Source organism: Simochromis diagramma, unplaced genomic scaffold, assembly GCF_900408965.1.
Source record: "Simochromis diagramma unplaced genomic scaffold, fSimDia1.1 OVJJ01000456.1, whole genome shotgun sequence".
In the NCBI taxonomy this organism is placed as follows: domain Eukaryota; kingdom Metazoa; phylum Chordata; class Actinopteri; order Cichliformes; family Cichlidae; genus Simochromis; species Simochromis diagramma.
Window position 1 is genome coordinate 897,406 of NW_024387186.1, and position 15,945 is coordinate 913,350.

At 46.9% G+C, this 15,945-nt stretch overlaps 2 protein-coding genes across 3 annotated transcripts; both read left to right on the forward strand.

The window, feature by feature from the left end:
- The first annotated feature begins 651 nt into the window (after positions 1 to 651).
- Positions 652 to 7,788, forward strand: tbpl2 (TATA box binding protein like 2). 2 transcript variants are annotated; one of them, XM_040049791.1, is made up of 8 exons: positions 660 to 989; positions 2,519 to 2,717; positions 2,800 to 3,016; positions 3,567 to 3,654; positions 3,730 to 3,821; positions 3,910 to 4,077; positions 4,158 to 4,252; positions 6,535 to 7,788. In XM_040049791.1, the coding sequence occupies exons 1-8, from the start codon at positions 942 to 944 to the stop codon at positions 6,609 to 6,611; spliced, it is 984 nt and encodes a 327-aa protein (XP_039905725.1). In that variant the 5' UTR covers positions 660 to 941; the 3' UTR covers positions 6,612 to 7,788. The 2 variants fall into 2 exon arrangements, with proteins under 2 accessions (XP_039905723.1, XP_039905725.1); XM_040049789.1 differs by lacking the exon at positions 4,158 to 4,252 and having other exon boundaries at positions 652 to 989.
- Positions 7,789 to 8,632: 844 nt separating this feature from the next.
- On the forward strand, positions 8,633 to 15,931 carry atg14 (autophagy related 14). Its single transcript, XM_040049788.1, has 11 exons — positions 8,633 to 9,039; positions 11,897 to 11,959; positions 12,126 to 12,168; positions 12,470 to 12,551; positions 12,625 to 12,862; positions 12,954 to 13,180; positions 13,819 to 13,936; positions 14,038 to 14,128; positions 14,257 to 14,342; positions 14,429 to 14,603; positions 14,857 to 15,931. Exons 1-11 carry the CDS (start codon positions 8,789 to 8,791, stop codon positions 14,977 to 14,979), a joined length of 1,497 nt encoding a protein of 498 aa, XP_039905722.1. The 5' UTR covers positions 8,633 to 8,788; the 3' UTR covers positions 14,980 to 15,931.
- The last annotated feature ends 14 nt before the right edge of the window (positions 15,932 to 15,945 follow it).

The window sequence follows — 15,945 nt, forward strand, 5'->3', positions numbered from 1 at the left end:
ATAAATATAAGAGGAGTAAGAAAATAAACATAAACTTTAGGACTCGGGGTAAAGGGATCAATAACAATTTAAAATTTATAATTTACAGTTTGAGGATTTAAAGTCTCACACACAATGATGGGTGTTCATACTGGAGTGCAAAATTAAACCAATGTAAGATGGACAAGAAAAGTTCAAAGCCATCAGGAGCTCAGTTTAGAAAAAAAAAGAGAAAAGAAGAGGAGGAGAAACGAGCAACAGATGCAGGTAAGCAGATGTGTGATTGGATAATGGCAGGTCATCCTGAAACAATCAGAATCGGAATACTTTATTAATCCCTAAGGAAATAATGTGTTACAGTTGCTCCAAGAAGAAATGGTAAAAATAGCAACAGTAACAGAGTAAACTCCAAACAACACGTTATGTTACAGATTTTACACATGTAAGCAATAGCACTAATATACAGAGATCACTCAATTATAAATATCAAGGACTAACAGAGGGGATTATAAATGAATATCAAGAAATTTGAGCATTTTGGGGGGGGCTAGGACTGCCACTGGGTGGGAGCATGTGCACGACCCCCAGCAGAGTAGTGAAACACCACGTGATCTTCTTTAAAACTTTATTCAAAAATGAAGTGAAATATGCATCACTGTCGGGGGAGTCTTCTCTTTTTTTCTGCTTCATCAGAAAAATCAGTGGAGAAGCAGAAAAGTGAGAGGAAACAAAGGAAGTTTGTGTGTGAGGCTCCACCCCCCACAGGTGAAAATAAACATGATAATTTGACAGACAGGAGCAGCCTGTGAGTGCTGTTATCCTGGGAGCTGAGCCTGTTTGAGTCTGAGCAGCAAACAGGAAGCTGTCAGCAGCTGAGTGCCTGATTGGACACACCTGTGCTGAGATCAGGTCTGGATCAGGCTGTCGATGGTTACCTGGATCAGGTCAAATGCTGTGGCGTCATGGACGAGTCGGCTTTGGAGCGTTACTTTGAAGACTCCATTGCAAACGTGAGTGTGAGAAAGAGGTGATGTCAGCAGGTTTGGGTGAGTCTGGACTCTCTCTGGTCTTCAGTCCTCCGCCTGAGCCTCTAAAAAAGTTTGTTCTGCTCATTAAAACAGAAAATGTGCAGTTAAAGCCAGAGTAGTACGATCTTCAGCGCACATCTGTAAAAACGAAAGCCATGAAACATGAAGTAAACCAGCAGTCGAGTGTAGATTTGGTACTGAAGGCCAGCTCTGGGTCCTCTGAGCTTCTGTACTGAATGACTGTTTCCCGTCTGTGCTCGTTCGGCTCACATCTCAGATCTGTGAAAAGTGTTAATGTGTGTTCAAAATCCTGCAGACAGTCCTGAACTGAGAGGAAGAACGTCACCTTTACGTGCAAACCCATTCAAAATGAACAGGAGCTGCACAACTATCAAAAAACTAGTGCGAGTCATCTGAGAACAAATCAGTAAATGTAATCATTAGGGATGGGTATCGTTTAGGTTTTATCCGATACCGGTGCCAAACCGGTACTTTTGAAACGGTGCCGGTGCTTAAAGAATGGAGAACACAAAATTGGTCCAAAAACCTCTCATGTTCAGCTGTTTTTTTTTGTAAAAAGATAACAATGTTAGCCTTTTCTGCAGCTGTGGGGCATATATGGTATCACTCTTGGCTGGAAGCAGTGCTTAAACAATGGAAAAAACACAAACTTTGTCCAAAAACCTCTCATGTTTAGCTGTTTCCCTCTTTTTCTTTGGTCATATTAGCCTTTTTGGCCAGGGTGAAGGGAGTATCTGCCATCAAACAAGAAGACAGCCGCATGTAGCTATGATGATGTTTGCTAGTTCACCTTACATGCATTAATGTAATCACGTGGTTAGCCTACTCAACGTAAATTACACACGAACAACATTAAGCTACTCACGCAGAGAAGAACGGCTGCTGCTGCATCATCATCCTCATCATTTCTGCTATACTGGCAGGGCTACGGCTATACCCGCAGTAGATGTGCTCGGTGTGAGGTCTCGCAGCAAGCTATCAAATATGGCGCATTTCTCAGCTTTAAAAAAAAAAAACGCTATGCGTCGCCAGGTGTTTCGTCAGATTTGAGGTGTTACCTCCTTTGACAGTATCACAGTATCAGCTTAAAGCACTTGTTGCAGGCTGCTGAGTTTGCATATTTTGCTGTGAAGTACAACCAGACTTTTGACCGCTTCGCCTTGGGCGTTTTTAATCTGTAGCTCTGCTCTAAAAGAACGTACGTACCTGGACCCGCCTACTATCCTCGGAAACGTAAAATGATTGGCTAGAATCTAAAGTGTATCACAGCTCAGGAAAAAAAAAAAGCACCGAAATAAAGCACCGAAATGTGCGCTGCTTTTCGGTCTGGTCATGGCACCGGATACCGGTACCCATCCCTAGTAATCAATAATGAAACTGGTGGTAATTAAATAAGAGATGAACCTGGAGAAAATGACAGATGGTACAGGTGGCATTACTCAAACACAAATGTATAATCAAACTCTTATTCAGGCTTCTTTCTCCTGTAGGACTCTGGCTTTATGCTGGGGGAGGGGCTTGGTCTTCAAAGCCCTGCCCTCATTTCACAGGACCCCTCCCAATTGGCACAGGACCCCGCCTACCCATCAGAGAAGTCTGGAGTGAGCGGTGAGGCCGGTGACGAGCTTGACCTCAGTTTCCTTCCCGATGAGCTTAGCACACAGGAGGAACCGAGCCATGACGTATCAGGTATGACATCAGCAGACAGTGGGTGTGTACGACCTAGCAGCCAGTGACATTAGCGTCTCACCTGTACACCATGTTATTCCAGGAGAGGAAGGCGGGTCTGCAGCTCTGGACGTGTCTCAGGACAGCGGTGTTGGTGTGGACCACAACTCCCAGGAATCCACAACCACCGAGGGCACACAGGAGGCGTCCACATCAGGAGCGGGGACCAGGGCCTCCCCCTTCTATCCCATGACCCCCATGACCCCTATGACCCCTGTGACCCCTGTGACAGAGAGGTCAGGAATCATCCCGCAGTTACAGTAAGTCACTGCTGAACAACACGGAAGCCGTTCTTCATCTGGTGTTCTCATACAGTATTAAAACTCCCCATAATCCCAGCACCTCGGAAGGCTTCCAGGAGACAGCCAATCAGAACTGAGGGTGACCTGCAGAGGTGCGCTGTGTTTTTCTTTCCAGTGACGCGGTCAAAAAAGCAGAATTTTAGTGCAGTAAATGATTAACAGGATTGCTTTGAAAACCAGTTGTGCAATAATACAATCTGGATCAGACAGGTGTGGCTGTGATGTCATTAATCCACACCTGGTCTGATGACAACTGGAAGAGAAAAACAGTCACTGAGGTTAAAGCTCATGACGGTAACTTCCTGAGTACAGCAGGAAGTGAAGAAATAACTGCTGTGACCGAGCACCGACGCAGCGCCCACAGGTGAAACGCCGCCCCCTAGTGGTGATGATAACAAAAGGTGCCTTTAAACTCATCTTGCTCGCAGGCGTCCAAACTGTCTGTGGTGGCGGGTTTCAGACACGGGGCACGGGTTAACCTTCACTTCCTGCTTTGCTTCCTGTGCAGGAACATCGTCTCCACGGTGAATCTGGGCTGTCCGCTGGATCTGAAGTTCATCGCCCTGCAGGCCCGAAACGCAGAGTACAACCCAAAGGTACTGACATCGCTGAAAATTCTGATCTCAATCCCACGCCATCCAGCGGGGTTCATCGCTCTCGTGTCATTTCAGCGCTTCGCTGCGGTCATCATGAGGATCCGCGAGCCACGAACAACAGCTCTGATCTTCAGCTCTGGGAAGATGGTGTGCACAGGAGCCAAGAGGTCAGTCCATCACGCAGATGGTTCAGGTGTGAGCAGCATGCTGTGTTAAAGCGTAATCTCCCTCACGTCTGTGTCTGAGCACGTGCAGTGAGGAGCAGTCGCGCCTGGCGGCCCGGAAATACGCCCGGGTGGTGCAGAAACTCGGTTTCCCCGCCCGCTTCTTGGAGTTCAAGATCCAGAACATGGTGGCCAGCTGTGACGTGTGCTTCCCTATCAGACTGGAAGGACTGGTTCTGACCCACCAGCAGTTCAGCAGGTAAGAAGCGCACCTGATCCCCGTGGTGTTTAACCTTGATTTAAAGCGCTCCTCAGACCGGCGCTGCGTTCCCTCCACAGTTACGAGCCGGAGCTGTTTCCGGGACTTATCTACCGGATGGTGAAGCCTCGAATCGTCCTGCTCATCTTTGTGTCGGGGAAGGTGGTTCTGACGGGTAATCGCCTCCACACGTCCGAGTTCATCAGCACAGACACAAACTGAAGCTTCAGCACTGATCTGTCACCAGATTACAGACAAAACTCTTCTTCATATGAAATCATTATTAAGTCTGTCGTTCAACACAGGTCTGCAAACAGGCCTTTCATTTACAAAATGACTGCAGTCACATGATCTTAAAGGGCACCAGCTCACCTTCACGGGCGAGGGGCGTGGCCACAAAGCAGAGGTGTGGACTCGAGTCACATGACTTGGACTCGAGTCAGACTCGAGTCATTAATTTTATGACTTTAGACTTGACTTGAAAAAATGTTCTAAGACTTGTGACTTGACTTGGACTTTTACACCAATGACCTGGGACTTGAATTGGACTTGAACCGGTTTACTTGAAAAGACTTGATATTTCACTCCAAATATAAAATTTAACATGCATATTATATAGAGATTGAAAATGTGACGTCATTCACGGGTAGAACCGCAAAGGATTCTGGGAACTCGTGGCAAGCGGTACTAGCGCACGCAGGCTTTCAATTGAAATCAGTTATACAGCGATAAAAAGAAACACAAAAATGGCAAGAAGCTGTTGTATTATTAACTGCAATAGCCGGTCGCATGACAGCCACGGGAAGCAGACGGGTAAAGAGATCGGTTGTTATCGGATTACGTCGTTGAAGAGAAATTGTTCGAGCCATGTTTCCGAAGTAACAAAGAGGCGACGGGTGGCCTGGATTGCAGCCATTCAAAGATCAAATATAACATCCCAGAACACTCCAGCTCACAGGTTAGTCTGCTCCAAGCATTCCCACAAAGGTCAGTCTGCTGTTGTAGTTAATGCGTCGTTTTCATAACATAATTGGTGATATAGGTTACAAGCAAGTCTGGCGCTGAACAGAAATTGTTGCGCTATGCTCCTTTGTTTATTGTGCATAAATAGTGAATTGTCCTGACACAATATTGCGTTTCGCTTCTGTTACTATGGTACATTGACAAAAACATATACTTTTATTCACAGGATAAAACAGTTTTTTTGTATCACTAATTGCCCAGTGCGATTACAGCATACAATATTATTGTCACTGCTACATTTCTGTGATGCTACCAGAAATTATTTCCACTGCTAATTAATTACCATTGAGCTCAAAGGTCCTATTAATAAACGGTTAACGAATGTGTATTTATGACGACGATTTGTGAGACTGGTAAACTTATGATACGTACGATGGTCTTTCGTTCTACACGGTGCATTTCAAGGTCCTGCACCCATCCGTCGGTAAACTGTACCTGGGCTTGTTGCAGTGACCTGAAGTTACTAAACTTCACGAGTGTGTGCACTCACTCCAAGAACCGTATGATTATAAATATGCATATAAATATGCTACAATGAGATAGCTGACTTCATCTAACTAGCAAATGTTTTCCAGGCTATGTTGGTGATGCAGTTTTTTTAAATATGTATGATATTTTTGTCATGCGATTTTAAAGCCAGTCCTACAAGCGTATCCAAGAATAACATGCAGCTTATCTCAGAACTGTCGGTGAAAATTATTCTTGGAGCTAAGTTTAATTGAGCTGCATTTTAAAGAGGTGCAATTTCACAATTTGTGTATATTTTCTAAGTTCACTATTTTGTCATGTGTTGAGAAAAACACAGATTTAAAAATTACATGGTCTAATATTTACATTTAGCATATAACTGCAACATGCTTTTTTTCGTGTTTTTTTTTTTTTTTTTTTTTTTTTTTTAAAGACTCGAAAGGACTTGAAATTCAAAATTTCAGACTTGTGACTTTACTCGGACTTTTACACCAGTGACTTGAGACTCGACTCTGACTTGCCTGACATTACTTGAGACTTGAGGATAAAGACTTGAGACTTACTTGAGATTTGCAAAACAATGACTTGGTCCCACCTCTGCCACAAAGTAGCGGCCGGGTTTCAAGTCCGACCTGTGCTCTGTGCCCACTGTCTCTATCCAATTAAGAGGCCAAAACGATCCTATTTAAAGAAAATGATATGATCTTTAAAATATCTTTGAAATGCAAAGTAAACTGAAAATCTGTCGTGTCTTCAATTTGTTGCTAAGTCCAAAATGTGGATCTGATCTTAAGAAACGACTTCCTGCAAAAAAAACTGTAGAAACATGACTAAATGATGACGTAACACCGGCTGCTTTCTATCCATGCTGTATTTTATTTTGAAAATGTCTCAGAAATGTGACTCTTATAATCATGAAATGGGACCGAATGACACAGTGCTAATCACCGAGCTGTTGCCTTCCAGGAGCCAAAGAGCGAGCCGAGATCTACGAAGCGTTCGAGAACATTTATCCAATCCTGAAGGGCTTCAGGAAGCAGTGAGAGCGGCACTTCCTGTTCCTGTGTACCTATCTGATTCGATATTTGGGCTAAATATGTTTTACTTTGAGTCGCTCTGCAGAGTTATGGGATGGGATTTGTTTTAGTCTGTGCTCAAGAGTTCACCATCCTGAGAATCTGTTTTCTAAGAGAGTCATGTGACTTCAGTGTTTTCATACACACATTTCCACTGAGTGAATAAATGTGGAGACATCAGCTGTTGAAAATAATCAAGATTTCTGTGTACGTTGTACGGCCTTTAAAACCATCTTTACTGAGCGGTTGAAGCTGGAGCGCAGGAACAGTTTGGAAAAAGGTGTCGCTCAAAACCCCAAATTTAATACTGAGCTTTTCACACCTGAGCTTCGGTAATTGTGGGAAACGCACCAGATACAAAAAGACAGTCTCATCTGGATTACCTTATTCCAACAAACTGCTCTTCATAACCTTTCAGACGGCTTTCAAACTTTTATTCTGAAAAACATTACAGCGGTTTTATTCTGAAGGGCAGGCCTTCACCTGACTGATCAGACATTCAGAGACGGCCTTCGTTTTGTGAACTGGGCTCAGGTTCGAGTCTTTGACGATCCTGGACAAACACGCAGCAGCAACAAACCCTCAGTCTCACGCTGACAGTTCATTGGCCCACCTGTAGCTGTGAGAACGGCGTGCACTGCTGTGGTATCGTTTCATCTGTCTGTCATCTGTAAACTAAACCCCACAGACGAATAACTTTGTAGGTCACATGATGTGGCTGAACTAAAACCTGATTGGATCATAACCTGCGCTGTAGACTTGAGGCACGAGTTACCTCGGCCAGGAGCTCATCAGCCCACGCAACCTTTCCCAGCCTGGAGACGATCGGAGATGATGGTTCGCTTCTGTCCTTCCACGTTTCACTCGTGATTTTGTTTGTTCGAAGAACACCAATAATTGGATCCTTCTACTTTCCCACAGTCACAGCACATGTCGCCCCACAGGTTTTTTTTTTTTTTTTTTTTTTTTTTTTTTTTTAAAAGACATCTGAGAGTGCTCCTCTCTGAGATCCTCACCTGTTCACTGAAGCTGACTTTTTTGTGAGTTAATTGTTGTTATGATGGAACGGAGTTTGGCAGCTTTTCGGCTGTTCCCAGTTACGATAAGAAAAGAAACTTTTAGTCCCACACGCGGGAAATTTCTTTTGTCACAGCAAAAAGTGGACAGTGCAAAGTTGTATAGCAAAAATTAAAGAACACTGGAATACAATAAGAATAATATACTATACACAACTGTACAGAATAGAATAAAATATACAATAGGATAAAAATAAATTCAAATGCTTTATACAACTGAGTAAAAATGCAACTTTGTCAGAAAAGAGTATTGCACTTAGTGTTATTGCACATGTGTGGATGTGTTTGATCAGTTGGAGTCTTTGTTGTAGAGTCACCGTGGGTGCTGCAGCCACTGAAGGAGCTGCTCAGTGCTGTCAGAGTCTCCTGCATGGGCTGGGAGATGTTGTCCAACAGGGATGAAAGCTTAGCCGCCGTTCTCCTGTCACTCACCACCTCCACTGGGTCCAGAGGGCATCCTAGAACAGAGCTGGCCCTTCTGATCAGCCTGTTCAGTCCCCGGCAGAGATGCTGCCGCCCCAGTAGACCACACCATAAAAGATGGCTGAGGCCACCACAGAGTCATAGAAATTGTTAAACCTATTAATCCCTGCAGTAATGACCTAGTAATGACCCAATGGGAGGCTCGTGTTTAAATCTCCGTCGGGGCTGCAGAGTTGATGAAAACTTCACAGAATAACTGGACTGATTCTTATGCAGCACTCGGTGCTTTCTACAACATCCACACTCCGGAGCATCAGAGAGTGACCCTGGGTTCGTATCCTGTATAAGGATACTTGGCATGCAGATGTGGAAGCCAGGAATCGAACCACCAACCCTCCGATCACCTGATGAGTCGTTCACGTTGAGCTCTGTGAGCAGAATTACTTTTAACAACCTCCCATGTTTTTATGGTGACGTATGCCTGACCCCGCCCACCCGTGACGCCATCAGATAAACAAACCCGTCACACTGTGAGAGGAAAGAGGAAGTGGCGGTCTGTCCTCGGGTTACAGCTGTGCGTTGGCGCTAAACTATGAGACGTTAGCGGCAGCCGACCTTCGCGGAGCCGCAGACAGCGCAGCTAGCATGGCGTCCTCCGCCGGCCTGGCCCGGCCCGCTCCAGCCTCTGCGGCCCGGCCGTCACTGCGCCCTCCACTGCCGGCCTCGGCCCATTCCGCGCAGGGCTGCGTTATGCTGGAGTCCGTGGACGACGCGGAGGGGCTGTACGTGGCCGTGGAGCGCTGCCCTCTGTGCAGCACCTCCCGCCGCAGGCTTACCTGCGCTCGCTGCGTGCAGGCCGGAGACTTTGTGTACTTCGACGGCAGGAACACAGAGAGGTAAACACCGGAGCCGAATTCCACCGACGCACGCTCAAAGTTTCCCGTTCCTACGTTCCTCTGCGGACACGCAGCACCGGGGAGCTGCTCCGTTTCGCCTGAGGATAACGGGAGCTGTCGGTGCCGTTCGGCGTCGTTGTGAGCACCGACTGCGTCTTAAAAAACGCTTTTCACGGCTTTCTTTGTCTGACTGCTCTGTTGGTGGGGACATTAGCCGAAGCATGGAGCCCAAATAACACTGCTGTGGTGAAACAGGTGTTTCAGCTAAACCGAAGCGCGATTATTATTAAAATCAGAAACTCTTCTTTATTTTCTCAAACGCCAGAAGTTACGGTGTAATGACCGGAGGTGTGACACGCTAATACTCCACAGTCGCACCGTCTCGTCTTTTAAAAAGGTGTAAACTAACCTGAAAACGGCGCTTAGCAGCTAACAGTGGTTAGCTAAGTAACTTTCAGGTAGCCTGTTAGCTCAGCTCGGTTAGCCTTTGTATCAACATTTGTTACTGTTAGCTCAGCTAGATTAGCCTGTTAGCCTTTTTAAGCTTTATTTGGCCGGTTAGCTCAGTTTTGTAAGTCTGCTAGGTCTCAGGTTATCGTGTGTTGACCTGCTCTGGTATTGTGAGCCTGGTGGCTAGCTGCTGTGTTACAGTGCAGGGCTCGCAAAAGTTCAAAATCCCTGGTAGCCCTTCGGGCAGGGACTCTTCAGTTTTTGGTAGCCCAAAATAAATTTAAGTAGCCCGAATAAAAACGAGAGCAATTTTTTGATTGATGTTTTGTTTCCTGTTTTGTTTGCGTTACAATATTATACATTAAAGTATAATATTGTAACGGAAACAAAACATTAATCAAAAAATTGTTGAAACACAAATTCACACAAACACAACATTGTATAAAAATTACAATAATCAACTCAAATACTTGGTTCTAATTGAACAGAAATTTCTATGAACTTGTAAGAACTGTGTAGGACATGAATCAGTCTGTCAGATCCTGAATTTGAAATTTCCACTGAAGTCACGGGTAAGAGACAAGTGGAACCAAGATCTAGGCCATTTGCTTTTTGAAGTTTGCAAAGACTGCTAAATTTTGCCAGTGGTAGTTCACTCTTTGCAACATAGTACGCTGTTCTAAACAGATTTTTCAGGTTTATTTTTAGTATGTTATTTGCAATTGGTGTTTGTTCTGGGAAAGATATTGCAGACTGAGCAATAATGCATTTCTTGCATTTCTCATGGGTTCTAATGGGGGCCTTTCTTAAAATGACTGGTCCCAGTAACAAAGGTGCTTGTCGACTCAGAAATTGAGGGACAACCAACAACACACCCGGCAGAACATTATGTTATTTACACGGGTGCACATAAGTGGTCCACATGTTCGCATTCGCTGTCAAAATAAAAGACGCGCACCAGATAAGAAGTTGCAACGCGCGTTTGCGTCCATATAAAAGGCACTGTTTTTGTCCGCTAGAGTGGGATTTTCACGGCACATTCTGCACCAAGGCTGAGGGTCGCAGATGCCAACAGACTCGATAAACTGATCCGTAAGGCCAGTAATGTTGTGGGGATGGAGCTGGACTCCCTCAAGGTGTGTCGGAGAGGCGGATGCTGTCAAAGATAAAGACAATGTTGGATAACACCTCCCACCCACTCCATGACATGCTGGTCAGTCACAGGAGCACGCTCAGTGAGAGACTGAGATCACCCATAATGCACCACTGAACGACACAGGAAATCTTTCCTTCCTGTGGCTCCCTGTACAACTCCTCCACCCAACACACTGTTTACTGCTATAGCTACACATGTTTCTTTTTCAGCTATTTATTAATAAGTGGCTCTGTGTGTGTGTGTGTGTGTGTGTGTGTGTGTGTATTGTACTATTCTTAGTTAGCGTATTGTCTGTCTTGTTAATGTTTGTTTATAATGGAGCACTGTAACAAAAAATAATTTCCCCCAGGGATCAATAAAGTATTCTGATTCTGAATGCGCACCTGCGGACCACTTATGTGCAGCCCTGGTTATTTAGCTCGTCATGTTGCAGCCACAGAAATTCTTTTGTCCATGAAACCATAAAGCTGCACTTTCTTTTTGCCTTATAGTCTGATTTGTCATAACTTTTCCGTTTTGTGGTAAGCTTTTCTTTGGCTGTCACTTCTTCACCCTGACCTGTCTTATTTGGCTCAGCAGAACTAAAATATAAATCCTGCTGCTTTTACACACACACTCACATAAGCTCAGCGATTCTCTGCGCGGTCAACCTCTCACATCTTTAAGCTGCGGGAGATTTCACTTGTCATGTTTGCATAGTAAGCTAACGATTAATAAGACAATGTCAGAGGAATTGGTGCACAAATTATCATCGCTCACCAATCAGTGCTGTCGCTCTCTATACACAGTTCACACGATTGCAAAGTGAAAGCAAAAAACAAGCGCAAATTCAAACGCGATTTCAATATGTCACATATTGACAGTGGCTCACCGATGCCAGTGACATAATTACCCAGCTACATTTCTGAAAGAATGCAAAAGCATTGACATATATTTTTCCTTCCTACAATAGCCTGACGGGCAGGGCAGAGATAGATTTTGGTAGCCCGACTGGAAAAATCGCTAGCCCCAGGACGTCGGGCTAGCGATTTTACGAGCCCTGGAGTGAGGTCATATGCTCCGGTTAGACGTTTCCCAGGCTGGAGTCAGTGAGATGACCTCAGGCCCCCCTGCTCTTTGTTACTGCAGCTGTTACAGAGGTGTGCTGGGTTTAATCAGACTGTTGGATTCTGCTGGCTTCTGGTTCTGAAACTGTAAAATCCTCTCAGGCTTTATCTACTGCAGGTGAACTCGTCTGCTGTTTGTCTGCAGGTACACTGAGAAGCTTGAGCGGCTGAAGAAGCTGAAGGGGGAGAAGGAGCAGCTGCAGCAGAGGTAAAACCCGCTGCTCACAGGTACAGGTGATGTCACAAACGGCTGTGGACTGAGGGAGGGCGAGTGAAGCTGTTTGAGGTAGCACCTGTGCAGGTGTTGCAGATGTTTGTGTGTTTTTGGTAACAGCAGCTGTGGCGATAACCTGTGACATCTTCTGTCCTCACAGCGTTGTGCAGGCCATGAACAGGAAGCTGCTGGCTGACGAGATGGTGAGTTCACAGGTGTGCGTTCAGGCATGTGGCTGCTCTGTAATGTTACCTTCAGTGAGCTCACCTGCAGTTTTTAATGCGCTATAGCTCCTCCCATCCTCTCAGAGAGCACGTCAGGTGCATCTGTGCTGCACCTCTGACCTCCAAACATTGGCCGAGAGCTGAGAGGCAGAAACAAGAGAAATAAATTCAGATGTTTTAACTTGTTTGCATAAATAAAACTGTGAACATTCAGATTAAAGTTCAAATCTGATTAAAAGCCAGTTCGGAAGAAATTGATGTATCTGTGTGTTGTCCTCAGAAATGGAAGATCATGTCGTGTAAGATGAAGGTGGAGCAGCTAAAGGAGGCGGTTGCCTGGGGCAACGAGGAGGCGAGGCACGGTGAGTGTCAGCAGGTTTAAAACTGACACGGTTCGTGAGCTGTCGCGTGACCCGTTTGCCCCTCCTGCCGCAGATAACGAGCGCCTCTCCAGGTGTCAGGAGGACGTCCAGCGGCTGCAGCGCCGGGCCGTTCGCCACGGTGAGAAACGCGACAAGATCGAGCGCCACAACCGGCGTCTCGGTGAGCTGATGGAGAAACGCAGTCGAGACCTGCAGAGCCGACTGAGCCAGCTCGCCGCACTGCGGCGGGAGCACATCCGCGACCTTACCACCCACATCTTCCCCATGCAGGAGGAGAAACTGGGCAGCAGGTAGGGGGTGGAGCCTTCTGAGTTTCAGGAACAGCTCTGATGGAGCAAACGTGTTGTCATCCCGCTCTCTGCCCCTACGTGTATCCATTAGAGACCCCGCGGACGTCCTGGCTGAGTGCGACCCGCTGACCTCGAGCACGGTGAGCGAGCTGGCCGAGGCCCGGAGGACCACCTACCTGTCGGGACGCTGGATCTGGGACGACCAGAACGGAGAGACAAGCATCAGCATCACGGGGCCCCCTGTGGCCCTGCCCAGCAACGGAGACTGCTCCGCTTACTACAGCTGGGTGGAGGAGAAGAGCACCAATCAGGGCCCAGGTGAAGAGTGAGGAGGCGGAGCTTTAGTGGTCGTACTGATAACTGATCTCATTTTTTCCCTGAGTTCAGATTTCTTCTCAGCCAGAAGTTTGTTCTTGTATTTATCTGATGTTGTTGTTGTTGTTATTATTATTGTTATTATTATTATGATGATGGATTGCATTTATATAGCGCTTTTCGAGGCCCTCAAAGCACTTTACAATTCCACTATTCATTCACTCTCGCATTCACACGTTGGTGGAGGCAGCTACAGTTGTAGCAACAGCTGCCCTGGGGCAGACTGACAGAAGCGAGGCTGCCCCTCTGGCCAACACCAGCAGGCGGTAGGTGAAGTGTCTTGCCCAAGGACACAACGACCGAGACTGTCCGAGCCGGGGCTCGAACCGGCAACCTTCCGATTACAAGACAAACTGCCAACTCTTGAGCCACGATCACCCAATAATAATAATAATAATAATATAATAAATCATGGTCATTATAACTCGTCTGTTTTTATTTTATTTTAAAATTATTTTAAAATACTTCATTTACTTTTAATTTTTTTAATAATGAGTATTTTTATGTGGGTCCTCAGAAAACTTTCGTTTGAAAAGGTTTCAGGTGACCCTGTCCTGACCTTTGACCTCCTTTTGCCGCAGAGCTGGACCACATTAACCCGGCTCACACCATCAGCGCCGCCCTCTGCTACACCACGCAGCTCGTCACTATCCTGTCCCACATGCTGGACGTCAACCTGCCCAAGAAGCTCTGCAACAGGTGGGAACGTTTGAAAAGTGGCGCCACTCAGCGGTAGGTCGATTTCGCCGATGTCGCGGCGTCCATCTTTAATCTTCGCTCTGTGCTGTTTGTTTTCTCAGCGAGTTCTGCGGAGACAATCTGAGCCGCTACCGCTTCACCCGAGCTCTGAGCAAGCTCAACACCAACGTGCTCCACCTGTGCTTCTCTCAGGTGAGACTCGCACGCTGTTTGTTTGTCCGTCTTCTGTGTCGAGGGGACTCTGAGACGCAGCAGGACTGATTCTGATTGATTGATCCGTCTCTGTGTTCCCGCCTCTCACCCCCTTTCTCTGTGTTCAGCACGTTGACAGCGAGAAGCTCCACCTCCATCACACCCTGAGGAACATCGTGTTTCTGGTTGCCCCTGACAACGACAGCCTGGGCAGGTGAGAGGGTGAAGTGTTTGATTTCAGGAAAACGTGGGTGCGATCTGCTGATTGAGAGTGACGCAGTGTTTACCCGTGTGCTTCAGGACGGGTCCATTCGAGGTGTGCGCCGACCTGGAGGAGTCCATGGAGTTCGTGGAGCCGGAGGCGGAGGGGCCAGCGGAGGAGAGCGGAGACGAAGCGGTGACGGACGACGAGACAGACCTGGGGACGGACTGGGAGACGGTCCCCAGCCCGCGGTTCTGTGATATCCCCTCACAGGTAAACACACCTGAGGCCTTTGTGCCGAGCTGCTCGATCATTTAGATCCGTAACCGTTATTATCGATCGGTTATTAACTCGGTGTGAAGGACGACTCGCGCTTGACTTGATACTTGATAGAGCAGCAGCGGGCGGGGGCGCCTGAGGGGAGGAGTCACTGTGACCTCCATAGCTCAGACATCAGTGCAGAGGAGTTACGGGGCTCCGCCTTGTGACCTCTAACCTCTCCTCTTCCTCCTCTGTCCTCCTGCAGTCCATGGAGCTTTCCCAGAGTGCCCTGCAGGTCTCGCAGCCCGCCGCCAACACCGGAGGGATGATCTCGTCTGCCGCTGCCTCCGTCAGCTCCTGGCTCAGAACCTACACCGGCCAGCGCTGACCCTGCGGAGTCCTGGGGCTTGTTTGGATCTCAGGGGTCAGAGGTCACCATCAGCGCTTCAGACTCTGCAAATAGAAACGTGCTGTTTGAGGAGCTGAGAGGTCCTGCTGACGCGTCACTGCTGATTTGATTGGTTTAACTTTTTTTTTTTCTCCTACTGTGAGGTCGTATCGCGGAGCCGCTCAGTCTCTGATTGGACGAGGTTGTTACAGTCTCGAGGGGCGGAGCTCTTTTGCAATAAAATCTCTGCAGTAAGCTCCACGCACAGGCGTTGCTCAGTCTCCAGCGTGTCGGCGTCACGGTGACCTGACGTGTCCTTTGTGACCTTTAAGGTCGTGATGAGAAACTGGAAGCGCTCGCGTTCAGCAGACTGCAGGATGCCACGAGGTCAACATGCGCTCTGATTGGAGGATTGTGCTCCGGCGCCGAGGCCACTCCAAGCCTGACTCATTTTTATGAAAACACTATTTTCAGTTTTTCTTGTACATTTTCAGCCTCATTCAAAGAAAAAAAAAAAAAAAAAAAAAGTTTCTTCCTTGGGCGGAGCGTGCATCATTGTCTCTTCTGATTGGCTCCAGTTTAGAAAATCGAGCTGCCATCACAGAGCAGCTGGAATCAAACCTTCGGCTGACACCGACCTTTGACCTGCTGCTCCTTTCTGACTGGACAGAGAACAGCTGTCTGTGATTGGATCCTGAAAAGCCGTTGCTCTGTAACGTACATCCTGATTGGGCGAGGAGGTAACACTACGATCGTCTCGCTGCCTGAAGGTGTGGGTGAGCTTGCTCTGATCGATGGGAGTCAGCTGACCGAGCCGCCTCACGCTTTTTCGCTGAGCTGGTGACTCTGAAGTGGGATTGATGATGATGGCGGTTTATGGACGAACATGTTTTATTTGAAGTGTTTCAGTTTGTGTGACGTTTGAAATAAAATCCTGTTTCTGCTTTTTGAATCTGAAGTTGAGTT